Source organism: Nothoprocta perdicaria, unplaced genomic scaffold (genome assembly GCF_003342845.1).
Source record: "Nothoprocta perdicaria isolate Ctin4 unplaced genomic scaffold, notPer1 scaffold_326, whole genome shotgun sequence".
Classification (NCBI taxonomy): domain Eukaryota; kingdom Metazoa; phylum Chordata; class Aves; order Tinamiformes; family Tinamidae; genus Nothoprocta; species Nothoprocta perdicaria.
In genome coordinates, this window is record NW_020455562.1 from 482,405 (window position 1) to 502,351 (window position 19,947).

A 19,947-nucleotide genomic window follows, 5' to 3' on the forward strand; every position below is an offset into this window, starting at 1 on the left:
GCAGTATAGCAGGATGCTCCTCCTCTGGCTATACTACTGCTACTTAACGGTCATATCTTCCTTGTGAAAGGTCCATTTTGCCAGCTGGTGCTCACGCTGTGAGCAGTAAACGGGGAGGGCTCCTGCTCCAACTGTGTTTGGGCAGAATTTCCACCGGCTGCCGCGACTGCTGATTTTCAAGCTACTTGTTTCCAACTCRCCAGCCCAGGCCCTAGCCCATATTCCCCTTTACCCTCTACTCTGAAAATAAATACACACATACAAAGCCTCCCTATCCATTTTTTTTCTGAAAAGGCCCTTTTCCTCACATGGAGTAATGCTGAAGTCAATCAGTACCTGCTCAGGTGCAGGAATCTGTCCCTTGTGCAAACCTGAGCGCAGCACTGAAATCTAAGCTACAAACATGCCAGGTTTATGAAAGGAGTTTATGAATATTTTCTGTTCAAATATTCCTTTAGCTACTACAGGCAAATTTTTGAAGCCTCTTCAATTTGAATTTTAAGAGTATTGATCCAACTTTCTTATTAAAATAAATATCAAGTATGACTATTTATATGTAAAATGAAAAGTCATAAACAAGTACATGATTTTAATGAAGTAACACAGTTCCTAGATGGTTCCTTACATGATTGCTTAATGTGCCCTACACTGTTTGGTACATGATTTTGTCCACTGCACATATTATTTATAATTTAACAGGTCATTACAGCTTTAGTGTAACTGTGAGAATAAAAGTACATAAACTGCAAGGATTTCAAAATAAATTTTATGGCTCACGTTCACAAAGAGATTATTGCATTTAAAAGGGACTACAGAGTGTGCAAATCACCCTAAACAAGTACACGTGACACGGGGAACTTGGCCTGCACTAGGAGCTGCGTTTGACAGGCAGAAGCTGCCTGTCCTACAGCATCCTCACCACTCGAACCGTTTGCTGCTCCTTCCCGTGCCTTAGCAGCGAAAACCAGCAGTAATTACCTGGCTTAAGCCCAGCAAGCTTTGCTGACAGATGCTTTCTGTTCTCACTGGGGGCTGTGAGCTTTGAAGCCCATGTTCTGCAGAAGACACAGACCAAGGTGCCAGCAAATGGACTGAGCTGTGCTTTTCCCCCCTGCCCCATATTCCCAGCTGATCCAGGCAAGGCAAACAGGAGTTTAAGCTCAGCAAGGTATTGAGCATGCTCAAGATATATCCCCCTCTGCAAAGCTCTGGAGCTCAATCTAAGCCCTAATTATGTAATTCTGTACCTGCAAAATGGATCACCTGAAATGAACTGCACGGACCACGTCTGGGATAACCCTGGGCCAACAATGTGCTGCTGTTGATGAGGCAGCAGTCACGACCCAAGGGCTTATAAAGAGATATGGACTGCTTGGCATAGGCTGCTTACATATGGGGCAAGATTCCCTGCCTGCTGCCACTGACAAGGCCTGGCCTGCCATAATGTCCAGCTTGGGATAACGGGACTTCAAATATCACAAATAAAATAAGGCAAATATGATCTGAAAAGAACAAAAAGGAGGGCAGCAAGATAATCAGAAGCCAAAGAAGCACAAGCTGTTCAGAATCTGAATGGACTGTTTAACCTAAAAAGAGCACAGAATTGCCTAAGAGATGACACAGCAGCATCCAAACGTGCAAGGAGCTACTGCAGTGAGACAGTCAAAGATCATGTCCACAGGTTTAACAGGAGAAGCAATGAGATGTAACAACTCTGAGGAAAATCGGAAATAGATATCAGGAAAAATCTTCCCACAGATATGAAAAAAAATTCCTAGAGGCAGAGCAGAATCTCCATTTAGTAAAACACAGGTACAGCAAATACAGGCATGATAGGGAAGGAGCTGACCATGCCTAGGGAAATGGAGCTGCTGATTTCCTGAAGCTTTTCCTGGTCTATTTGCTCTGTCTTTAGGTAGTGACCAACAGCATTGCACTTCCAGTTGGTGCTTTGTACAGAGTTCCAGATGTAGCTAAAACTATGAGGAAGACTAGATTACAATTTAACTCTGCATTGATTTTCCTGTGCAATAGTGAGGTTATGCAAAAGGCCAGATTCTTAGACTACATAATTCAATTTAACCTCACTACCTTGAAAATGGATTAATTCAATGCAATTGGGCTAAATTACACCATATGGGAATCTTGCTCAGAACCTATGCCACTGATTGTATTTCATCCTCCTCTTTCAGCTGACAAGGAACATCAGTCTTAGGTCAGAGTCTTATCTCAGGCCAGAGTCTTATCTTAGGTCTGATTCTTAATTCTCATCTACTTAAACTTCGATCTTTAAATGACAGAACTCAGAAACTTCTGTTTGCCTTTACAAAAACCTCCAAAAAATGATCTTTATTTCTGTGGTCTCTTGTATGAGGACACACTTCTTAATAGTTTTGTACATCTTCTGCCTCTGCAGTATTAAACCACATTTTAGTATTTGCTTTTCTCTGACATCTCCAGTTGAGACTCAAGGGAGAGGTGATTTAAAGAAGAAAAGAATAAAATAACTTTGAAATGTCAAAAACATGATGAACTCTAAAATGCTGAAATACATATCAAACACTGCAATCTCACCTCTGAAGAATTCGGATTTTTCCAAGCTTACTACGAAAGGAAGCACAGTTGTGAACCTAGATTTTTCCAGGATCTATATGCAACACCCATGGCATTCAAAACTATCACTGCYAACCAACAGAGAGTGAATGAATATTTAGAGATTACTGAAATCACAGTGGCATTAACGAGTTCATATTGYGAGAACACTAGTTCAATAAACCAGCAAAGAATTTTTTGAAAATTTTAGTAAAGACTCATCAGAAGGCAAAACATGTCAGGACTCTGGAGATTCCCATACCGTGTCTAAATGCAACACTCCATATAAAGATATCCAAACCTTTAAATATTTCTGATAAAGTCATAACAATCACTGAACACTCAAGGCTTATCCAAGACACTGTTTACTGCGTGAGGCCTATCTGTGTTCATACAAGTTAGCATGAGAGAAGCTACATCCTGAAAACAGAAGTGCCAAGAAGAACAGTGAGGAGACATCCAAGCTGYCTAGGCAGGTTTAGTATCCTGGGGCACTGCCAAAGGGAAGCAAATAACCCTTTACTGCATCTGGTCTGAGGCTGCACTGAACGGATGACTCCAGGATGTCTCTGTCACCCACCACTGCAGAGTGTGACATGCTAAGTTCCTAGAAATGTCCAACAAAAATTAACATTAGTTGACATATGTATTAGATTTAATTCCAGCCTAAAAACTAGGTTTGCCTGCATCACAGCATCTGATGCTGAGCATCAGGTTTGCTGGCACAGTGCTGGTCTCAGTGGATCAGTCGGCATAGATTGAACCCAGCTGTCTTCAAAATGTCAGGTAAGTGTGATGTTCGCAGACAGCATAAACTGCTGCTATATAAACAAGCCTCAACATTACACATCTCTTAAAAGCAGTGTTGGACCAGTTACATACTCATTTTATCTGAGCAGATGTCAGCATCTGCTTTAAGGAGAGAGAACTAAAGTATCCATGTTCCTTCCCCAGCCATGGCCCTGGTGAAAGGGCAGGAAGAACATGGAGTGTCAGATTTGTCAGTGGCATTTTATACCAGAGCAGAAAGACAGATGTTTCAATCTGGGCAGCCAGGCTCCTTGCTAAGCTGTTCACCCTTACTATTAAAATTGATTTGCACAACAGTACATAGCAGCCAAAGCAAGCAAGGCAGTCACTAAAGAGTCGGCTGCTCACACGTGTCTCTGAGCTTTGCCAAGTCAACTACTGATGAATGGGTCATCTTTTGTCAAGCAACTGCTAGGAATCGGTAAAGAAATAATTTGTGGTTCTGGAAGAGCCCTGCTGACAGAGAGACCTTCTCTTGTCCTTTTATTTTCCAACAGAAACAGTGCTCCATCCGCTGAGCTTCAATCAAGCTCTCAAATAACAATAGAAAATTAGGGTGAAGGTCCTGGTCTATCTCAAAGACATATGCTAACAATAAAGAAATCTTAAGAAAGTAAATGTATAGACACTGAAGCAGTGGCATTTCCAATCAAATCAGACTGAACAATTCAAATATAAGCAAAAAACAGTAATTCAACAAAGTGCCACGTTGGAGTCAGAAGTGAAAACTTCACTGTGACGTGTGATGATTCTCAAAATACTGTGGACCACTTCTTAAACCACAAGATCTTTCCCAGCATCACATCTCTCCTACTAGCCCTCTCAGTGTCCTCAACTCCTTTTATTTTGCTCTCCTCACCTCAACATGTCCAATTTTATTCTGCTTTATATTTTCACACAAAATTAACTCAAAGAAGCCTCAGGTAGCTCAAAGTTCCAGTGTTGAATAACAGATGAAGAGCTATAAGGGAGAAATCTTTCCAACAGACAGGGAATGGTCACATCAGATGAAATTTATATCTGGTACTTTAGAAATGTGGTGCCAAATTCCCATCTCCATTCACAGTTTACAAAGCCAGAAGAACAAATGATACCTGTGGGAGAAATATTCTCCATCAGGAAGTGCATGGAAATTACATAGCAGCCTATATTGATCTCTCTTGCAGGCCTTGGCGTAATGTCCGTGCCAGGGTAAGAAATGAGGAGCGACACTTAGCTCTAAGCTTGCAAGACTGCAGGAGCTGCTACTACAACATCCATCCATAGCTTTTACAACTATATTCTAGTGCTGGAAATACTATTTCAGTGCCTCTAGCACACAGGAAACTATATTGCTGGAGCAGCTACAAGATCTGGAAGGSTAGTGCTGAAAGCTCTAAAATAGAGAGAAGTTACAGGGAGCTTATAGTCTAGGCAAATGAGGCTGGATAAGCACAAAGAGAACAAAAGATAATGAACACTGAAGCAAACATCAGGATTTACTCCTCAATCCAATCAACAGAAAGTGTCATCTCAAAATAAACATTTTTCAAACACTTGCCAGGCTAATCTCTTGCTCTCAAAGGTGAARGGAAAGGCTGGTCCATCTTTTACAAAAATTACCTGAAAAAGGACAGCCTAAGTTAATGGATAATTTTGGGAAGCATTACCCTAAATGGTTGGAATTCGGCATAATTGTAAGCAGAAGAGAAACCAACGATTAAAAGTTACAGGCACCTTTAACTATCAAAGTTAGGTTTTCTCCCTTCAACTAGGTTTACTGAAAGTTGCCTTTTCCACACCGCTGAGCTGCCACCGCTATAACACTCATGACCATGGTGGTAAAACTGCAGGACRAGGCCACTATAATTCACTTTAAATAGGTCTCAGATATTTTGTTTGGTCTGGATCCGGGAGGCTTGCATCTTCCCTGGGGATGAACAGCAGTGAGAACGTCAGTGACCTTACGAGCCGCATTTCATTAGAATTAAATTAAAGGCATCATTTGCTTTTCTTTAAAGTTCTATTTCCAAGAAGTGAACAACCTCGTAAGCAATTCTTCTGAAGATGAAATAAAGATGTCTGTTGTTATACAGCCTTCTCCAGAAATATTACTGCGCAGGAGTGAATTACAGCGCAGGCACTTGTGTTCATTCCTTTGGATGCACATTTGTTTGTGGAAGAATGGGCTGTATGTATTGGCAGCAAGTACTTATCTGTCCTGCCTACACTGTACCAGTTCACTAAACAGATTTAATTTGCAGTTTCCTCCTAGGCATTTATGTTGGGAATTTTGGTTTTAATAATAGGAATCTCTTGTATATATACACACACAAAAGATAACTGCTCTTTAATGACACGAAGTCAGACAAATGCACTTTCTATGAACATACCATAGGAAAAATGTCCTTGAACATCTCAGATACAAAATGCCAATAAATTGAATTTATGTCTCATTTAATCTGCGATGGAACAGTTAGTGCTTAAAGGGTACATACACTTCCCTAGGTCCCTTTCTTCCTGAGAAACTTTCAGATGCTGAAAATCAATTCCTTTTGTCTCCTTGTTATTCATCTGCTACACATTAAGGAGAAACTCTGGGCATTCAGTGATCCCACAATGGTCTTTCATCTCCAGAGAAGCCTGGTATGAATTAAAATCTTACGCTCCCTCCAATTATGGATGCATCCTGCAGCATGCCACTGACTTATCCGCTCATGATCTCTGCCAGTTTTTTCGGCATGATGCAGATAGTTAATTTGAATCTTTCAACTTAAAGTCACTCTTCTGCAACACTGCCATTTAGAGCTTTCACAAGTGTACACAAATATGCATCCACACAGACCAGGGTGATACACAACTACTCTTTCTGACTTGCTCTACTATAGAGCTTAAAAAATAGTTTTACCATATTTAACACCTTAATGCAAGAGCATTGAATAGCTTATAAAGCTAATGTTCTATCAGTTCAGCAGCCTTCAGAAATTAAGACTATATACAAGACATTTAAAAACAGCACATAGTTGATATGATTTTTTGTCATGTAAAAACATTACAGTGCTCTTTCAATCCCAACCCCTGGTTATTCATGCTGCTGTTTGTCCCATACCACAGGGATTCAAGGCTTCCACTTCCAGATTTGAAAATAACATCTTTATTCCTATTATATTATTTGTCTATTTTTCAGTCTTTCAGTCTATTTTGCTTCCATCCAAATGCTGCTTGCCCACTCCTCAACTACAAATATTCCTGGCAGCCAAAGTAACACATTCTAAGCAAGGTAACCTACACATTCTGTCCCCCATGGGTCCACATGCAACATGTTCTTCAGGCAAGTTTCTAGCTACTTTGCTCTATTATCTATTAGACTCTTTCTTTAGTTATATTAAATTTCGCTGTGAAATATTTTCTAACAACGAACCTYGTTACCCATTTGGTAGAGATTTAAAATAAAATAAGAGATTTAAAATAATGATAATGAAAATCTAAACTACAATAGAGTTACGTTGGCCTGCATTATGTGTTATGTGTAGCCCTGAACATCAACTAAAAGGTGAAATTGCAGTTCAAGTTCACTAGTGCTTTTGGGTTCAGCTAGCAATGTAGCCAAGAACATCTGCAGCTCGGCACATGACCGTAACACACGTCCAAAGCCACTGGAGAAGCAGATAGCAGCCTGCACTGAACACTGATATCAATATCACACTGATATCCTGATTTGGTAGATTAAAGTTGGCTCGGTTCCCCCTATTTTTTGCAGCTCCACTTGGTTAAGGATTGAATTACCCTGCTCTGCGTCCTCCAGTTTCCTGCTCCACTGCACAGTTTGCAATCTCATCTCCCCAGTGCGACAGTCTGATGTGCCTTTCTTTGACCTTAGACAAAGACAGAGGGGATGGAAGGCAAAGGCATCCATGGCCATCCGTCCCAAATGGCAGCTCTTTGCTGGTCTTCATTGGAAGAGGCAAAACGGATTTGAGCTCTACCAAGGAGAACCCCCTGTTGGAGGCGGGTTAAAAGAGAGCATTTGGACACAGCAGCAAGACCTCACCTCACTCGAGTCTTCCTGCTGGTTGATAACAGCTAGTGCATCCTCTGCAGCCTGTCGCTTGGCTTCGGCGACCGTGCGCTCCATTTTAGCTCTCTCTGAAGTGATCATGTCGTGAGCCTTCCGCTCGGCCTCCGACACGGCCTTCTGCAGCTCCGCCATCGCCTGCCGCTTCACTTCGTTGACCGCTTCCTCTGCGAATGAGAAACCGGGAGAAACCTGCATCAGCATAGTAAGTTTGGTGCAGGGCTACGTAGGAACAGCACATGAAACTCACACATGCTCTATGACACTGCGCACCATCGTTTTCAGGACAAAGATGGATTTGTTCCTCAAAACCACCCAGATGCTTCCCCATGCCTGGACGCTCTCAGAAACGCACAGTGCTCGTGGTAGAGTGTACAGCTTTGATTCATGGCTCTTATCTCTTCACTACAAGGCATTTCTGATCTCTGCTTTATATTTCTGTGGCTTTTTTAAGAGTTTACTTGAGAATTTGGTTTTGTACACCACCAGAATAATTAATATGTTTGGCAAGAATTCATATTATTTCAGACTTTTTTATATTTGCATGCTTAAACTCTGCAAATTTAGAGCAAATTTAGAGTCATTAGCCAATTATTCTATATGTAAAGAATARAGACATGCCTGTAAAGAAAGACTAGAGAATTTATTTAAAAATTCACTGCTTTACTTTTAGCATCCAGAACTAAAATGTTTTCCTGAACATTGTTTTGACCTATCAATCTACACTTGAGACCAACGTTTATGTTGTGAAGAAGGTATGTCCTGATTCAGCCGAGCTCCTGTGCATAGCAAAGCCGAGAAGGCTTAAGCACGCAATTACATCTGAATATGAGTGTAGATGCTTTGTTATATTTAAGTCTTTTCATTTTTGTAAAACAACTAAGCCAATACATGCACCTTCTTCTGTATATAYTAGTGTCATATCTTTTATTTCAGAAAACAGGAATTGTCACAAATTAGTTATTTGAGTTTTGATGCAAGAAGAATCCAAAGATTTTACTAATGAATAGTCTTTTAACTGACAACTAAAACAAGTAATTTCTTTTTTTTTAATTAACTGCTCTAATTAACAAGGAAACCATCCTCCCCCTGAATTAGTTTATCTAATTTTCATCTTTATTCAAAGCAAAATGACAATGATTAATTGAAAATTTAATAAGCAGTAATTATTAACTTGGCAAACCTCGTACCAATTAACACTCTATTAAAACTAATTATGACATGTTTCATTCAAGTGTTTGCACTTAATTGTTTCACCCACTTAAAAACCACCTTAATTAAATGTTCTGTTTAATTAAAAGCATAGATTTCTAATAAAAATGTTTTACTGTAGATTAAAATGCAACTATTACAACTATGTTATGTGTTTGAAGTTTAGGCTGCATTACATGCATTTATGTGCACCTACATGTGCATACGCATTATTGTACATATAGATACCAAGTCAATAACTGTCTGAATGCTTTAATCTCTCAGAGCTCTGAATTTTCTATTAAAAATAACTAAATATCTTCATTTTAAGTTATTGTTGCATGATACCAAATAAAAAGTACAAGCAAAATCCTAAATTTAATCTATGCACTCAGATTAAATTTAAAAGACAACATAGTTCCATTACTCTGCATGTGCATGCTAATGTGTATATGTGACATACATGTATTTCAACTGAAGTTTTCAAAAGGGAAAAAAAAAAAAAAAAGACAAAACTTATGCCTTAATTTTTATGAGGCTGAAAACATGCCTTATATTACCCTACCATAAATGTTGTTAAGGGGAAAGCCTCGGGAGAGGAAAAAATCATACCCTTCAACCATACAGCCAGGGCTTAATTTACTTTGAATATTCAAGGTGAATTAAAATTCTATCTAAGTGGCAATCCAGGACAATAATTTTTGCTTACGATCAAAGCTGCAGCTAGACTAATTGTATATGCAAATCAGGCAATTTATATTTAAATTATGCATTCCTATTCTAGTCCCACAGGCACACAGAGATCAGCAAAGAGAATTGGTAGGACATTTGCAAGGTGCTTGAATATTTATTACCAACTGCAAACATTCACTGATCGGAGAAAAGAAATATACACAGGCAAACACACAGATGCAATTTTATTATCATTTTCATAAAAATGAGGCAACTTAAATACAGACTCTTTGTCTCTATGAACTGCAGTTAATAACAAAGTGGTTGTCTCTGAGAAAATCTGTATTCTTGCTGATATTTGTAATGAATAAAATGATCTTTAAATGGTATGATGCACTTTCATTACATTACAAAAGATTAGTCTTTTGTGGAGATGTTTGCTGCTGTTAGAATTGCCAATTTCAACTATTGTTTTAAAAACAAAGAACAACAACCCAATATTTTCCAGAGACTTCTAAAAATTTCTAGAGAATTTTTAATTCTACATAATCTCCTTCTTTTCAACCTAATACAGAAAGTGAAGGGTATACTCTAACTTCTGCCTTGTATAAGTTTTSTGCAAAGCTTCTGAAAGTGTGAAGGTGTTAAAAGCACTAACAAGCCACATGCTGAGGAAAAATGAAATTTATTTTTAAATTAGCATAAACTATGGATTATGCTTCAGTATTTCCATTATATCTGAAGGAAGAATAATGCAATGATGCACTAAATGCAAAAAAAACAAAGTGTTCAAACACGCTCTGTTTTTTTTCCTCATAATGCACCATCACTATTTCAGCATCATATGAACTCTTGACAGCGAACTTACTAAAAATAGACAAAATGTCCTATTATTTTCTTCACATTTCCTTTAAAAACATGCTTTCAGTATCTACAGATATTTTATAGACATAGAAATTCAGACTTTGCAGTTTCAGAAAAAAATTAAAAGTAAGACAATAAAAAAAATGATACTGGCATAGAATACAGCTTCTTTTCCAGARGGAGGAAGAGTGATTGGATTCAAACAACGGAAAACATGAAGCAAGAAGCTTTAAAACAAAATGTCTACGATGCATATCACACACATCCTCTATTTTCTGCTGATGTGAATCATTCTTGGCRTAAACTCCCTTTGTCAACGTGTCTTTTTGGGAATGCGACTGAAATCTTCTTTCGCTTTGACTAGACTGACACCTGACAGAGGCCTCGGCCAGCAAGCTGTTCTGTGGGACAGCCCGTGTGGAATAGGGGTTACTCGGTGGGAATAGGGGTCTTTGGGGCTAGTGGAGGTATCAGCTCATGGGGAGGTGCTGCACGGAGCCTGATGAGAAAGGAAATACGCTGGGTGAGGTAGCAGCCTGGGTGAGGTAGCAGCTCTTGCTCTCGGCCTGTCTGTGGACAAAAAAGGCCTTGAGAAGCAGGTAGCAGGGACTACACAGCCTCAGGCCCCAGACTGCATGGTCTTTTTCTCAGGACTACGCTAGGCCGTGCATGGCCTTTAATCTTCTTTGTGACACTGGTGACTTTCCGCTGATTTACAAAACTCACGTGGGTTCACACAGCTTTAATCTACAGGGTGGTGCACACAATGTCCTCGCACCAGCCATCATGAAAACATGCGCTTCACTTGTATACTCTGATTGAATCTAGGAATCTCCAGAAGTTTAAAGTGAATCACACGTCCACATGATTCGCAGCCTCTTCTCATTTTGAGACTGCGGGTTAACTGTTCGTATGCCAAGCCTCTTCAYGGGATTCAGCTTCTCAATCGGACTTCTAGGGTTTCACTCACCTGTCTGCACATTGCTCTTTACTGACTCGACACACCGAGATACCCATGCAGAGCTATGAGAGACGATGCAGAACTTGTTAAGAGATTTGCTGCCTTCTTGGAGGGCAGCTACAGGCAGGCAGGAGGCCACAGGCCATCTCAAATGGCTCTGGACACAGGGACACACAGAGCTGAACTGCACCTTTACTGCCTTCACTACCAGGTGGTAGATAATGTCATCTTCCTTAAAACACAGGCCAATAATTTATGAAAAGCACTATGCTTTCTGATATTTTACTTCTGTTAATACAGATAGGTCTCCTGTAGAAAAACAGACTTTTCAAATTCTTCAGTTCACAAAAAAATTCAGGTAACACAGGGAATATGATTTGAACTCATGTGGGCATGATGGTACAGAYAAAAATGAGACCAAAGCAAAAAGCTGCTTCAAAAACTCTCAACTGCTCAAGAGGGTTCAAAAAATGACCTGTCACAGGCTCCTTTTCCATTTGTGGACAAAGTCTGAATGTACATCCAATTTTATAATTCGGGCCCATAGCTTCAGTCAAATTGTATTCCTAGCTTAAGAATTAACAGTTTTTTTTCCACTGTACAGGACCTTTGAATTGTTTAATCACCTAGTATGTTAAATAATATTAAAAGCTAGATATTGCAAGAAAAAATAGCTTTCTGAAACTCCACTAATACAGGCTTCAAAGGATGAACCCACCTTACAAAGACAACCAAATTTGGTGTCTTCTGCAAGAATACACCAACATAATGTTTATACATGGGTGCTCTGTATTTACTCTAATATACCAAATGACGGCAGATACTGGTGTTCTGATCAGAAAGCACCAAAACTGTTGCATATCTGCCATTTAATCAGGATCGAATTTCTGTCCCCTTGAAAAATAAGGTAGTCACTCTATTAGCATCRAAAGAGCAAAACTTTATAGGTTTCTGAGCACAGCCTTCACTGCTGGCTGACAGGCATAAAAATCTTTTAATAATTAAGATTTTTTACATTATAGATATGAACTTTTTTCACTTAGGGGTATTTTTTTCACCTTTGAGCTTAACTAGGTAAGAATCACAAAGCTTTTAAAATACTCAGACACTAACTCTTTTTTTTTTTTTAATTGCTCACAGACTAAAAACTTCAGCATATCACATTTCACCCTGAAAACCTTATAACCCCTGAAAATAGGTGCACTTAATGGAAATACTGATAGCCCCTTACCAATGGCAGCAGATGCTTCTATTATAAAGATTATTTGAGGTTCTGATCAGTTCCAGTTTAAGATTGCTAAATGCCAGTTCTTCTTACTAGGAGGCTCTTTCTCTTTATGCCTCCCGTCAACGCATGAACAACTGCACCCAGCTGCCAGCACAGCAAGCTTGTGTTTTTAAACAGTTCTTACCAGCTTTCTTCCAGATCTCCTCTGGCACGTATCCAGAAGCAGGCCTGTGAAGGAATTCCCGATGTGACTCTGCAGGAGGAGGGGGTGGAGAGGGAAAAACAGAGAGCACCGTAAGCAACGCGTGGTAGCTCAACAAGGAGGAGAGCAACACCCTTCCCCTTGGCTTATTGCTCACCCCAAACCATGAGAATGTTTGCCTTGCACTGAACGAAAGGGGGCTCTGCGGACGTAGCTCATGGATGTCACATTGCCCAGGTCAATGTTGAGGGCTTGAAGGACTCATCTTAAGCCAAGCTGGGGCAAGTTTGCTTTAGTTTGGTTTTACGGTGTTTAAAGTCAAYGCTAAAACGCCTGTTTTCATGCTTTTCAGGCAGGCTTTTTGAGATCAGCTGAAGGAGGGACAGTCTTCATCCTTCATAGTTATGTTGAGGAAAAGTGAAAAAGATGCTCCCCATTTGGTACTTTTGGTCTGGGCAAACAGGATGGCTTCATTTGCCAGAGTAAGGGTAGATAAAAGGCATTCCAGTGATCAAATAAGGAGAAGAAAGGGGCGTTTCTGCATGTTCACTGCTATGCTCTCCTATATAGAGCCCGTGGTAGCAACAGGAGCTGCAAGATTTTCAGAAAGAGAACCTTTAACTTAGCTCTTTAACCTCTTAAACGCATATTCCAAAACACCTTTACAAGAGATGAAGTTCATAATTCAGCCATATATTTAAATCACATTTTGATAGAGATGGTTCCCCACTTCCCCCTTTTTWAAAGCATTTACCCTCCAGACCTATGCCTAAGAAATTTGATATCAGCAAAATCCTTCCTATCAGCTTCAGAAACCAGATCACACTACACAGAAGAAAATTCACGCTGGCCTTCAATTCAGCATGTAGACTCTCAGCAAACGAAAAACTGCTCTTTTCAAATAAATTTTCAAGTAAGAATTTTAAACTGTTCGACTATTTTTCTAAGTATTCATTCAACTTTCTAAGTATTCAGCTTTTCTAAGTGTTCAACTATTTTCCTTAGTAAGAGAAATTCAAAATTTTAAAGTGACTACCCTGCCATGATTATTACTGCCTCCGTAGCAGAAGCCAGTTATCAAAATTAAATTACTTGKTTTCTTACCAGAATACAGATAGGCTCACAGTTTATACTGTTCTAGAAATTTTGCTAGAAGTTAAACATCCTCTTTGATATCTGAATTTGCAGCAAATACAATCCTTCTAATATGCATTTTTTTACTAAAAATACTCATTTTTATATTAAAGCATAACGATTAAAATATGCTATTTGGATGAGAAAAAGACGAATTGTTAGGCTATACAGATTGTTTTTTAAACAAATATATGTATACATGCAGTGCTATTTATACACAGTAGACTACAGAAACTCAAAGAAAAAAAAAAAGATATTTATTATTGTGGATATGATGTCTGTAATGCTCAGCTTGCTTAAGCCATCTGTGGTTAACAAAGGTGGGAATGCCCGATGCAGATTCAGCTCCTCAGAACGGGGAATCCCTGCATACCCCCCATAGATAATTTACAATTTCTAGCACACGTATTKGGAGCCACTGCCTGGCTGGACTGGATCTTCCCATCTGACAGGCAGCCGAGTGGATTTCCCCAGCTCTTGTGCTTATCATTAAAGTGCGGGCTGAAAATAGAATGTATTTCTACAGGCAGAATTTCACACCTCTCAGGCAGAAAGTGATGCCTGTGAGTGTGTGCGCGTGCATAAGATGCTGCAAAACAGCTATTTATATTGCTACTTAACAAYGTGATGGAGGACTTTGGACCAAACCTTGACAAGATGGAAATTCTCAGAATCAGCTGGCTTGTATGATCCTGGAAATGACAAATATTATTGTGTATCCCTTGGAGGTTTTAAGAATTATGGGAACATTTAAGGGAGAGAGCAGAAAACATTTAAAAGCTCCCTCAAACAGAGAGAGAGCAGAAAACATTTAAAGCTCAGGGAAACTTAAGCTGACACATTAGACCATGCTTGCAGTTTCCTGAGTAACTACAAAACACAGTCAGACTCAACATGTGACAACGTAAGAGTTTTGTTGTATCTTTTCTCATATTTTCTGTTAGATTCTTCTGTTTTATTTAAGGGACTACTTACTACAAGGGGATCACAATTATTATTTTAGTCCTCTATCATGATACTCAAAAATAAAATAAAGAGATGTGGAGCTGATTTTTGGTACACATGACTTTCCAAAAATGGAATTCAATGACATAAATGACCAGATTGCCAGTTAATTGTTGAAATTTCCAAAACATAAACATCAATCAAGTTCTTATTCCAACCACTAATTATTTACATGAGGAATGAGATCCTCTGCAACAAGAATTAAATCCAAACTTGCGAGATACTTTCCCATAGTCTGGAATAGAACACATACAAGAAAAAAAAAGACAAGAAGCACTTATGAAGATAATAAAAAACATATTTTCCAAGCAAGAAAAATATTACTAACAAGGCTATTGTTTAGTCAGTGATGATGAGATCACAAAACCAAAGAGCAATCTCCTTTAGGGGACAAAACTACAGGACACAACCAGAGGATTTAATTTTTATGCTAAGGTATGTTTCAGATTAAGAACCACAGAAGTTTCTCTCTGAAAATAAAACTCAAACACTCAGAAAAAAAGATTCCAAAGGCTAGCAGCAAACCCCAAACTCCAGTCGCTGAATTTCAGCAAAGTCACTAAAACATTAAATGTAAAACCAAACAAAAAGAAGCCATAATGAGGAATAATGCATTCTACTAAATGCATGACTGCAGCACCCAGAAGACAAAGGAAATGCTGCCTGAAAGCAGAGAGGATGAAATCCAACAAAATTAGGATAACCGGAAGTGACAAGGCAGCTGACATCCAAAGGGATAATGGAAGAGGTTTTACATGTCGGACACAATACAAAAGTTTGATAATGGGGAAAATGCAACAAAGTTATTAGGCAGAACAAGAGGTATAGGATGTACAACGCTGAGTTTACTCGAAATTCATCATATGGCATGCTAAGAGTGCTAGCTGGTAATCAGCTTGGTTCCTATTGGACTCCACAAAATAGTACATCAAGGAGAGGAAAAAGCACATATATATATACATCAGAATAATCAGAATTTGCCTACAAAAAAGGAGTTCTTGAGGGTGACAGAGCCCTGGCACRGGCTGCCCAGGGAGGCTGTGGAGTCTCCTTCTCTGGAGGTCTCCAAACCCGCCTGGATGCCGCCCTGTGCCCCGTGCTCTGGGTGTCCCTGCTGGAGCAGGGGGCTGGACTAGATGATCTCTAGAGGTCCCTTCCAACCTCAACCATTCTGTGATTCTGTGAAAAAGCCTAAAGTTGTAAAAATGAAAGTAATTTTTAAATGTAAAATATTTTGTAATGTTCTATCTACCTTTCAGGAAGAGAGTCYCTGGACTGGCACGTAAGAATAAAGGTCAGAAAAAGATACAAAAGAAYTGATCTCAGTTCTAGTCCTTACCTGCTGTTGTATAGCAGGGGGCAATATTATATATTTTACAAAATAGTATAATARAAAAGAATATTTTTATTCCAGCCTGGATATTTTTAATGAGAAAATATCCACAAATCTATCCTATTGCCACAATATGGTGCAAGGTTCCATAAAGTCCCTGGTGTATTAATTTCAAGTATGCATACAAGCACAAGAATCATTGATAATCCATCCATCGACAAGGTTTCCAAGGTTCAGCAAGCACAGATACCTTGTAAACCACTTATTCCTTTTGATTTTAAGATAAAGCAGAGGTGCTGCTAGTACTTAAAGARTACATGAAGAGTTGTAGCAACAGATTTAAATACAGATCTGAAAAGTGAAACTGAGACCAAAAGCTAGGTCACAACCTCTCACTTGATAATAAGGACAAAAATCAACAATAACGACAAAAAAGAAAGACTTGAAGGAAAAGATGTGTTCAAAAATATCAAGGGTAATCCATATTTGCAAAGGAGGAGCCCAAGAAAGGCTGAAAATATGAAAGAATGAAGGTTTTAATCACTGGATAATGACATCCGAGCAAGACAAAAGAGCAAGAAAAGTTGCTGAGCAGTTGGAAGACCTTTTTCCATTGACTGTATTTTTAAAAACCGAGGCAGTATAAAAAATATCCTGTATGCCATAGTGAACATTGGAGTTTGTGCCTAATAAAAGCTACAATGAAGAAAATATTATATTGAAAGAACTAAAGATTATTTCATATATGAAAAATGCATGCTTTTGTATGTGTTTATGTATTTTCCATACTCATATGCAGCTTCCATTTTACTCTACCCTATAATAAATGTCCCATCATTGCAGGGACAGGGGCAACAAATAGACAACTCATAAAAGCAATCATTATTGACTGCCTTGCTTATAGTAGTTAGGCTCCAAAGTGTGCCACTCCAAAAACTCGAGTATATAGACCCAAATCTGAAGAAGTCTAATAATGAATCGGCCAAATTGGTTAAATGGAAGGTGGGAAGAGGGGAAGGTGCAAGTTCTAAATATTTTTATGTGCATCTTTGCCCTTCTCTCCCCCATAGCTGTTCTAACATTCTTTGAACACCCATGACACTATGGCCAAAGTGCAGCTTGAACTGGTCTCTTCAAAGCAGAAGAAAAGGAAAACCACGCAGGTCCTGTATTACTGAATCAGCTCCAACCAAGATCAAATTCCCAGTAACTGGCAACTATAGTTTTTTTTCTTTTATGCCTCCTATGAGTTACTTTGCTAAGCACCACAATACCAAGTGTTGTATAAGGAATGGATAAAAGCCTTAAGGAAATCAGAGCCTTAAGGAAATCAGAGCCGAATACTGGGAACACAATATACGATTTTGCAGCTGAATTAGTTCTACATAATTGCATGCAATTCAGGATGCCCCAGTCTAGACTGAACCTCCAGTGTAGCCAGTGGATTAAGAGCAAGATTTAATGGCATCAGTGACCACGATTCCAGGGGCTTTGCATGCTGAAATTACAAGCAGTAAATGGGACTGTGGCATTCACAGCATCCATGCTAGCCCATGGTGAGAATACCACACATAGCACAGCACTGCTGGTTATCTGCAAAGGGCAAAGGCAAGATTTTGCATTTGCAGCACGCACAGACACGTCAGCGGGAATGTCCTGGCRAACAGAGAAAGCATTGAAGTGAGCAGCCTTTGAGAAAATATAAACCAGCTCTAATATATTTGTAACATTTACAAATATATTTAGAAGTGGTTAACCTATGTGTTTTTGACAAATTCCTATCTTTCTGAGACTTTTGGCTTCCTAGGAAAAAAACTGCAGGCATTGGCACTCTTCAGTTGGAGATTTCAAAGTCTGTTTTATAAGTTTTCCAGTCAGATAAATTCAACAGATACAAAATACCAACCTCACTACAGATCTTCCGATCTGCACCACTTATCGAGAGACACAGCTGCACTCAGTAAGGTTAYAGATCTTGTTTATAACCCACAATGCTGAAGAACCCTCATCTTTAATTTATCCGACTGTGGGTATTTCAATATACATTGTTTGATACGTGTAATTATTCACTGCGAGGACGAAGTTTCAGTCTTGCAGTCTGTAGCACTGAAATTCTTCAACCGAAATGAAGCAGTGAGATCATGTATTATTCACTGCACAGACCGCCACAATCTATCAAGTCAAGATACGTAAAGACTGAGTCATTTTTAGACTTTAAACATGTATAATTCCAACTAAAAGGAATGGACCTATCTCACCTTCAACACACACACAGACAATAAAGATTTTTAAACTGTTAATGCATGAATTGGATTACTAAGTATCAAATATTCCATTTGATTTCTCAGTTAAAAATATCACCAGAAAACTATTGAACAAAYATAATAGTGAAAAATACTGTGAATTGTGAACTGAACTCATAAATCTCTTGTARGGATGTCAAGCTAAAAGGAGCACAAAAATCTTTTGCAAAAAAAAAAGGTCTACTGATTCCAGATGACCAGCATTTTCTCCCAATTTCTTATGGATCCAATTTACCTATGCTAACTTGCAGTTCCCAATACTTCAGTGAGAACATAATGTTTACAGTGAGAACTTCTGAGTTCATTTGGATTACCTCGTTCAAAAAAAATGCAAAGGGGAATCACTGGCATTTAGAATCCTTGCAGCAAAAAGCAATATTTACATGGTGTGACACTTTAATTAAAATATTGGAGGAATTTTTCAATGCCTTCATCTCCTCTCTCCCTTCTCCCTTCAAAAACAAAATAAAATAAAAAAATCCAACAAAACAGTGTCTCGAGGCTCACAGATACGACTTCAATTACATTACACTTGTATTTTCAGAATTTTTTCATTTTGTTGCCTAGATTGCTATGAGATTTAAGGAAATACAATGATTAGATTTTCTTAGACTCTGAAATTTCAAGTATCTTGTGCCTTGCATGTCAGACATGAAGTTTTTCTTACCAATATTTACTATTGACATGAATACTACATCACTGAAGCATTCCAAGTTACATGTCTACAAATCTGCGGAGTAGTTTTTAAAGCCAACTAACTAAAAGGGGCATGTTTGAATGAAATGGACTTGCTCCAATCAGTTAAACTGCATCCATAACACTACAGACAGACATAACTGTTGTGTCATATAATGTCATATAACGTTTCCACAGRCTCTGTCATTTGTCTTTTTAGGGAATTAAGTTTTGTTGGTTCCAAGAACTSATCTTGACAAACACACAGCCAAGCAAAATGACATTTTTTCCCTATTTGTTTGCTCTTCATTTTATCAAGAAAACAAATATTTTTTAATCTATCTTTTTTGGATTGTATTATCAGCTATAAAGTTTTGATGAATGGCCTTGAGTTTTGGTTTCTTGGAAGAAATTACAAAAAAAAAACCACTCTTTTTTCACCCTTCTGCTTACAAACTACATTAAAAAACTACACACAAAGAAAAATAACCTTACAGGAAGGTCTGGCTCTTTTTGCATTATAGCTTTACTGTAGATGGGTGGCACTATTTTGATCTAGGGCTTTCCTCACAAGTGTTTTTTTCAGAAGCAGCAGACGTGATCCACATTTCAGATGTCATATTTATGAGTCTTTCTTTACATTACATTTAATACTATTCATACAGGCCATTACCTGAACGCTTCTTTCTGAGAAGGGCTTCTCTAGAGACTAGACTTATTAGTGAAGCTTGGAACAGCATTTCCATAGCCCCTCCTTTCACTGCCTAAAGCTAATTTATAATCCCATTGGCTTAAATCATTGAGGAAGAAAAAAAAAAAAAGAAAAAAAAAGAAAGGGAAAGAAAGAAAAAGGGAGAGAAAGAAAGAGGGCAAGAAAGAAAGAGGGCATGAAAGAAAGAAAGAGTGCAAGAGAGAAAGAGAGA

The 19,947-nt window shown here is 38.6% G+C and overlaps 1 protein-coding gene across 1 annotated transcript in view; it reads right to left on the minus strand.

The window, feature by feature from the left end:
• RUNX1T1 (RUNX1 translocation partner 1) overlaps positions 1-19,947 on the minus strand; it is a 75,018-nt gene that overhangs the window by 4,284 nt on the left and 50,787 nt on the right. The window contains exons 9-10 of the mRNA XM_026043276.1: positions 12,557-12,625; positions 7,433-7,623 (exon numbers count right to left, since the gene is read on the minus strand). Coding sequence (XP_025899061.1) covers positions 7,433-7,623; positions 12,557-12,625 — 260 coding nt within the window. The remainder of the gene's footprint in view (positions 1-7,432; positions 7,624-12,556; positions 12,626-19,947) is intronic.